At 33.0% G+C, this 8,784-nt stretch overlaps 1 protein-coding gene across 2 annotated transcripts in view; it reads right to left on the reverse strand.

Moving 5' to 3' along the window:
• LOC148956078 (tetratricopeptide repeat protein 39B-like) overlaps window positions 1–8,160 on the reverse strand; it is a 276,357-nt gene extending 268,197 nt beyond the window's left edge. The window contains exons 1-2 of one of the 2 annotated variants that reach the window (XM_089092458.1): window positions 8,062–8,160; window positions 3,285–3,334 (exon numbers count right to left, since the gene is read on the reverse strand). In XM_089092458.1, the coding sequence (XP_088948584.1) occupies window positions 3,285–3,334; window positions 8,062–8,082 (71 nt within the window). In that variant the 5' untranslated portion in view covers window positions 8,083–8,160. The remainder of the gene's footprint in view (window positions 1–3,284; window positions 3,335–8,061) is intronic. The other variant, XM_089092545.1, reaches the window with a different exon arrangement.
• Between the last annotated feature and the right edge of the window lie 624 nt (window positions 8,161–8,784).

Below are 8,784 nucleotides of genomic sequence, written 5' to 3' on the forward strand. Positions count from 1 at the left end.
AACCGACATTCTAAGAATCTTGATAAATAAATCAAAAGGGTGTGTTGTCATGCTGAATCCAATATGTGAAATTCATTAATCGTAAATTTATCAGTGAAAACTTCTTAACATCAGAAAATTTAAACAATTTTAGAAAAAGAAAGAAGACCATCTCGGAAATAAAGCTACAATTTTGATAAATAGTTACATCTCCAAATTCAACATGAAAAGAAGGGAGGTATCAAGTACCTACCTAAAAGATATGAATTTTCGTATTTTACCCGAGAAGGACGATCACAGTTTTTTTTTTTTTTTTTTTTTTTTTTTTTTTTTTTTGTGGTGATGTTTACGCTATTTTGTGGCGCAAAACAACCTTTTTGGCCCAAAGAGGACCAAAACGCAATCGAGTGAAAATTCTCTATTCGATTTAGGACTATCAAAGTTATTTAAACAGCCTCCGAGTTTCAGAGGTCATACAACGATGCGACGGTACATTCGGCCCAAAACAAACGTTAAGTCCATACAAAGTGAATAATTATAATAGATTGTTTACATAGTTATGCTCAAGACATGGTTCCATATCAGCTATTATGAGAAGGTCAGCGGTTCGTTTCAAGAGGAAAGAGGGCAATAACAATATCCCCCATAAATATTAGTATGACGAGCCCCTCCCTCCTTCTTAAAACATTTCAAAAATACAACCTGACAAATCCTTATTGGCATTTCAGACGTCCCCACTATGCTTTTTAAACGAGTGCAATTATTAAGAACTGATTATCAATTCCTAAACTATGTTATGGAAAAATTAAGCGGCAGTGTAAAACAAAATTTTGACGAGGTGGTAGACACTCATTTTTCGTACAACCCTGAATATGATATTAAAAAACAGACAGCTTTTCTTAAAGAAAAACGGTTATTTTTATGAGCTTTTTAAAAAAAATGAGCGACTTTAAAACTTAAAAAGAACATAAATTGCCTGCATGTGAGGTGTTTCTAGTGTGTATTAAATAAAAAAAAAAGTTTTATCAACTGAAAGTAAGGAGCAACGTTAAAAATTAAAACGAACAGAAATTATTACGTACGTATATATAATCTAGCTCTTTATGCTAAAGTTCGAATTTTCTTCCAATTTTTAAGAATGATCCCTGAATCACAAAGGCCGATTAATTAGAATAAATACCTCTTTTGAAATTACTAAAAATGCTTTAGCGTAAAGAGCGAGGTATTGAGGAGGGGACGAACCCTCTCATATACGTAATAAAATCTGGTCGCTTTAAGTTTTCATGTTGCTCCTTACTTTCATTCGAAAAAACTAATTTTTTTTAATTAATTTCTGATCGTTTTTTATATAATACTGGGAAACCCGGCACATCCTTCATGGAAAATTATCTTCCTCCATGAAAAATTCCTCCATGGAAAGATACTCCCACGTAACCCCCTCCAACCGACCCCCCCACCCACCAGAAAAAAATAGCCCCTGAAAACGTCTATACTTCCTAATAACCAATACTATATGCAAACAATGGCCAAATTTCGTAACTTGCAGCCCTTCCCCCGGGGACTGTGGGGGAAAAAGTCGTCCTCAAAGACACAGTTATTAGATTTTTCGACTATGCTGAACAAAATGGGCATCTCAAAATTTTGATCCTGTGACTTTGCGGAAAAATGAGCGTGGGAGGGGGCCTAGTTGCCCTCCAATTTTTTGATCACTTAAAAAGGGCACTAGAACTTTAAATTTCTGTTCGAATGAGCCCCATCGCGACATTCTAGGACCCCTGGGCCGATACGATCACCCCTGAGAGAAAAAAAAACAAAAAAAAAGCAAATAAACACGTATCTGTGATCTTTCTTCAGGCAAAAAATACAAAATTTAACATTTTTTCAGATACGAGCTTGAAACCTTTACAGTAGGGTTCTCTGATACGCTCAATATGATGGTGTGACTTTCATTAAGATTCTATGACTTTTAGAGGGTTTTCTTCCTTTTTTTCAAATATAGGGCAAATTTTCTCCGGCTCGTAATTTTTGATTATAGGACTAAACTTGATGAAGCTTATATGTTTAAAATCAGCATAAAAATCCGATTCTTTTAATGTATCTATTGTTTTCAAAATTTCGTTTTTTAGAGTTTCGGTTACTATTGAGCCGGGTCGCTCCTTACTTACAGTTTGTTATCACGAATTGTTTGATATAGATCATTCTGATGGACTTTGTCCTAAGGAGCACAGCAAAGGCACTGGGAGAACACATAATTAAATGGGGAAGTGAAACTTTCCAAGGCTGATCATTTAAGCATCCTAAATAAAAATTTTAGCAACATGAATGAATTTTTAGAAGTTTTTGAGAGTTCAGGGTGCAAGAATAGATTTGAAAATTAAAGTTAAATGACTAAGTCGCTAAGACTAGGAGTAAGTGAAGGTGGAGAGGTGAAGTTGGGCAACAATTAAATTAACATAAGTTGGGCGCAAAACCCCTATGGCTTCCCAAGGCCAGAAAAACATTTGCACTTTACTAAAAAATACAAATGAATGTGCATTGTCGGTTTAATATACATATACTGATATTTAGTAATCAAAATGTTAATATTACTTGATTTATTAAATTTATAAAAGTAAAAACATTTATATTTTTTTCAGTAAAGCGTAAATTATGTTCTGGCCTTGGGAAGGCAAAGGGTTTTGCGCCCAACTTCTTTTAATTTCTGCTCCTGTTTTAGTTTGACTTGTTTAATGATCTCGCCTTCAGCTCATTTTGTTTTTCACTTGCTTGTCAATTCTAACTTGTTAAAGTTCCTAGCTTGATATGTTATGTTGTCTGATTTTTGCTAATTTTTTGTTTAACAAAGTTCTAAAATTTCTCTTGAAAGAATTATTTTGTTTAAAGTTTTTTTAATTAATCAGTAAAGAAGGTGGGTGCAGTGAAGATGTTACTCACTTAGAATTGGAGGTATTTAACAGAACTGGATACAGTCTAGAAGGTATAGGACAGAGTGGGAGGCAAAAATTGCAAACACTAGCTATAAAAAGTGCGCAAACATTTCAGAAAAGGTGAAGTTGGCGCCATAATTAAGAAAAAACTAATCTTAGAAGCTGGTAGCGTATGCATCTGTTTTGAAAAACTGAAATGGCGAAAGTGTGTATATAGAAAGAAAAAATTAGAAAATACCAAAAAAAAAATCAGAAAAAGTAAAGGTGACGATATAATTGAAGAAAACTGATCTTAGGAGCATTAAATTCGTTCAAGATAATCAAAAATATAACGACAAGTAACTTTTGAACTCATGAAAAACAATCGTGAATACTCACATTTCTGGTGTGCTTTCCAAAATCGAAATTGCCTCCACGGCATCTTCAAACTAAAAACAAAAAGACTTTATTTCAACTTCTGCATTTATCTGTTCAGGCAGGTACTATGCAATGGAGGGACTTCAGTCCCCCCAGCCTTATATTTTACAATTGGCACAGAAACTGTTATTTTTTTTTAATATTTTCTTCCTATGAATGTTTACGTTCTTTTTATAATAATACATTAGTTCACATGTTTTTGCGTTTTTTTTTCAAACCCCGCTCAGCAATTAATCTTAGCGTAAATATATTTTTCTAAGTAAAAATTATTTATTTCAAGTATATTGATTGATTTGTTCTTTAGACCTGAACAAGGCCCTGAACTACCTTCCTGTATGCAATTATCCTTCATAAATTATTTGTTTTCATTTTTTTCAATAAATAAAAAACAGAAAAGGTTTATTTCTAAAGTTGTTTGAAAAAGTTTGATTTCCAACTTTTCTAGATTAAAGCATTTAATTATCCTGAGCAATCTTCTTATATGCAGCATTTACACAGAATGCTTGTATTAAAATTATTTACAATTATATTATATTATTGATTATTTATATTTATATTATATTATTTATACTGTATACAGTTACGCTTTAGTTGTTTTCGTTTCTTTTGAACAGATAAAAAATATTTTTCATATTAAGAAAAAAAATTCCATTTAAAGTACCTTACAGTATGACTCTTCAATATACTTTGCAATGAAATTATGTAAAATACGAAGAAAATACGGACCTATGATTCAAATGCGTGCCTTCTAATCAGGGAGGCCAAGTGTTGGCTCAAAGAAATAGGCATTCTCCATGAAAAGCTCAGAAAAATACCTCTTAATATAACTTTTCAATGTGTTTTGCAACAAAATTTTACAAATTACGAAGAATCTTTTTTAAGGCTAAGTTAAAAATTTGATTTCCAGATTAAATCATTTAAGCAATCGTACACCATGTTTGACGATTTCATGTTTGACGATTATCAAACTCTAATTTTTCTGCCGAAACTTTGAATTACGCGAATGTATTTTGGATCGATCAGAAAGAGTATGCTCTGAAACTAATAGAAGATAGTGCCTATGAATGTCTGTCTGTCTTGAAATTGCTGTAAGTTTTTTTTTTCAAGTTTATACAAAGTGTTTCTAAGAAGTAAAATTAAAATTAACCTAACGTCTAAAGTCTGCTTCGAACTAATTGAAAAACAAAGAATTCGGGTACATTTTCCCTTCCTTCTCCTCTCAAGTTTTCTGCATAATCAAATTACTTTAATGTAAATCAACCATTTAGTGCAAAAAAAAAAAATACTTGATTTCATGTTTTGGCTGACTTTTGGCTTTACTGGCTTTGTCCTCCCCCTGAATATTTTATCAATTGTACATAAAAAGACTAAGATTTTTTTGCAATTTTGCAATCCTTCCTACAGACTTTTACGGCTTTTTCCCATAATACCCTATAACTAACCTGGTTTTTGCGTTTTTTAAAATTCCCCCCCCCCCATCGCAACTAATTCTTGAGTAAACATAAGTTTCTAAGTAAACCTAAGTATTAAAAGTATATTGTATTGACAGTAGTAGCCACGAGGGACACAAATGGGCAATCGATAATTATTTTCTTTTGATAATAAACTGATTTCTTAAAGATATAGTAGGTTTTAGCTACTTCTATACTACACCCACTTTTTTCTTATCTGATATTAGGTTACAATTCATTATTTTTGTTGTTGTTTTTGTTTTACAAGTGTAAATGTTCGCGTTTTTCGTTTTCGTTTTTCCAGTTGTTCTCCGTCCTTTCGTTGGTTTTTGCATGTGGTTTCTCAATTCCATCAAAACAAAACAGGCCAATTTTCACAGGAAATGCAGGAGAAACCAACATGCCCAAAAAAAAAAATAACCAAAACCATGTAAACAATAATAACAAAGACAAAGATCTTTCTATGCGCTAAGACTTTGCAATCAAACAAACAGAAATTATTCCGTATATGAAAGAGGCTTTCTACTCCTCAACACCTCGCTCTTTACGCAAAAGTTTGACTCTTTGTCACTACTCTACTTTTTAAAGTAATAAAAAAACTTTAGCGTACAAGAGCGAGGTGTTGAGAAGGGGACAGTCCCTTTCATATACGGAATAATTTCTCTTCCATTTCTCTTCAATTTCTCTTCCATTTCTCTTCAATTTCTCTTCCGTTAAAGTTTTAATATCGCTCCTTTCTTTCAGTTGAAAAAACTTGTTTAATTTAATTTCTGATTGTTTTTTTAATAATGCCGAGAGATCCAGCTCCAACTCCATGGGAAAATCCCCCTCCCCAGGGAATCCTTTAGACAATTCAATTCCAGAAAAAATTTACCCCAGACAATTATCCTTAACATCTCCACACGTAAAATTGAGTCGGTAAAGAAAAAGTAAACAAATAAAAGAATATCGTATAGGAATTCTGGCATATTCCCCCAGTGTAAAATTCTCCCCATGGAAAATCCCCGCAGAAGAAAATTCACCGGTCCCCACCCGAAAAATATAGGCACACTTCCCAATAACAAATAGTATATGTCTACAACGGGCAAATTTTATAACTTGAAGACCTATCCCAAGGGACTGTGGGGGATGGGGTCAAGTTATCTCTACAGGCAAAGTTTTTAGATTTTTCAACTATGCAGAAAAAAACGGCTATTTATAAATTTTGATCGGAAAATTTTGGGGGATGGGGGGCTTGGGAGGGAGCTAGTTGCCCTTCAATCTTTTTGGTCACTTAAAAAAGTCACTAGAGCTTTTAACTTCCGTTTGAATGAGCCCTTACCCGATATTCTAGGACCATTGGTTCGATACAACCACCCCTGAAAAAAAAAACAAAAAAAAACACGCATGATCAACCGTGATCATTTCTTCTGGCAAAAATACAAAATCCTACATTTTTGCAGATATGAGCTTGAAACATCTACAGAGGGGTTCTCTGATACGCTGAATCTGATGGTGTGATTTTCATTATTTATTTTTTTTACTTTTAGGGGGTGTTTCCACCCTTTTTCGAAAATAATGCAAATTGCCTCAGACTCGCAGCCTTTGATGGGTAACACTAAGCATAATGAATCTTATATATTCGGAATCAGTATAATAAGGCGATTCTTTTGATATATCTATCGATATTATAACTCTATTTTTAGACTTTCGGTTACTATTGACCCGCTCCTTGCAAAACAGTTCGTTTCCACGAACTGTTTGATGTACATATTTTTCAAAACATTAGTTTGAATATTTTTTTTGCAAAAATTTTTTGTAACAATCTGGGGGGGGGATAATGTTTTGTTTTTTTGTTGTTATTTTTCCAATGATAATATAAAAAAGGTGACTTCTCAGTGAAATTACAATTGTTATTTTTTTTCGAAACATAAGATGAGCAGAAAGGTCTATGGAAGGGAGGGTTAGATGCCCCCCTCCAATTGGCGCCAATGCCTGACATTAATATTACAAAAACGAAACTACAGTGCTTCAGCAACTTTATTTTTACCCTTTCATATCAGCCTTTCAGACTCATTAAAACCCAATTTCAGGATTTTACTGTAGCTGTTTTGCCCTAAATTAATACTATAGATAGAAAAAGAGTGATGTGTAGAAATTGGCAGAATAATAATTGTATTAATAAAAGCATGTGGTGCAAAAAGAGCCGTACCTGAAATAGTCATGCACGGAAGTTGTTTGTTGCATTAATTTATGATAAAAATAAAAGAGTTCCACCTCGAGCATTCATGGCGCATAGGGTGCATATATTTTTCAAGGGAATTTGTCCAACCAACGGATCCCCTTCCCCACTTGCTCTGCAGCAGCTGGGATTGAACTCCGGCCCCGTGTTGTCGAGCAGAAATCAGTCCAGTCCGCTGCCACAGGTTACATTAATTGATTGGAAATAATCTCAAGCTTTAAAAACCTAACATTTGTTTTCCAATGCAAAACACTCAATCAACGAGAAGTCACATTTGCAAAATACGATTACTAAAGAGTTCTAAGTGCTAATCCTTATTAGTAGCAAATCTTCTTTGAACATTCAAAGGTAAAACCTAATCAATTATTTTGACCTATAAAACAGATTAAAATACGGCTTGAAAATATCTGTAATATATAAAATATATGTAAACACATAAAATAATTAAAAAAATATATAAGCATATTAATAAATATAAAATAAATACTAAAAATACACAAAATATAAAATAAAGTAGTATATAAAAATAATACTGCCTTAAAAAACAGAGACAAGAACATCGGCGTCAGTTATGAGCGGCTAATTTGTATATTGTAATAAATATTTTGAATATATAATATGTAAGTAAATATTTAGAATAATAAAGATATAAATAAATAATTAGAAATAAAATATAAATAATAGGCTATATAAAAATAAAAATTTCTTAAAAAATGGAGAAGGGAGTTAAACTAGTTTCGGTTATGAATGGCTAATTTAGCAGTTAATGGTTATTGCATTAAAAGAATGTTTTAAATACATAAGGCGAAGGAGGAAACATTGCCATCACAAGATATATATGGGTCTGTGTCTCCAACACAGCAGCCCCCACGCCTCTTAAGGAAGTGTCCTATGAACCTCCCCTCAACAGAGTGGTAATTTACAACAGTAAAACAAAGAAGGGCAAATAAACTACCTCTTCATCAGCCATCGTAAAACAATGAAAGGGCAAAGTAAAACAATGAAGGGCAACGTAAACAAAGGGCAATGTAAAACAAGTAAAACAATGAAGGGCAAATAAACTCACCACTACCTCTTCATCAGCCATCGTTGCACAGATCAAATATGAGATTCACGAGAGAGTTCTAAAATAAATATAAATAAATCAATATAAATGACAGCACTGATTGGTCGAACTTGAAACTGGAAAGATTTAATATTCAACCTTTTCACATCTTCATACCGGGTTTAATTTATTGTTTTACCAGTAGTAACGCGGTAGAATATTCAGTTAGTAACGATGATCATTTTGCAGAAAAAAAAAATGATAGATCAATGCGAGCTTAGAATATATACTATTTTAATGCCTAAGCCATCCTCTACCAACAGAACCATACCTTAAATATTTTGGCATAGTTTTCAAATAAATTACTGTTTGGACGAGTTTCACCAAAAATAGTCAATTAATTAGAGTATTGTAGGTAGCCTATAATATTTATTAGGTTCATCCCCGCCAAACACAATCCTTTTACGGTTCATATCATGTTTCTGAGCCATAAGTGGCACACTTCCAAGCCACAATGGTTCACCGCACCATGCATGGTAAACTTAACACCTTGCAATTTTGTAATTATCAAATTTAAGCAAAATTTTGCTAAGCATCGTGACGAGTTCCCCCAGAATGAAATGATTTGCATGTCAACATTTAGTCATCACTTGAAAATTCTTTAAGAACCTAAGTAGAAAAGTTGCATCCCAGATTCACACCAACACAAATTGGAAAAAATAGAAGTAGGATCAGAACTTCCTC

This window comes from Artemia sp. Qi Xiang Cuo, chromosome 1, assembly GCF_049724085.1.
Source record: "Artemia sp. Qi Xiang Cuo chromosome 1, ASM4972408v1, whole genome shotgun sequence".
NCBI lineage: Eukaryota > Metazoa > Arthropoda > Branchiopoda > Anostraca > Artemiidae > Artemia > Artemia sp. Qi Xiang Cuo.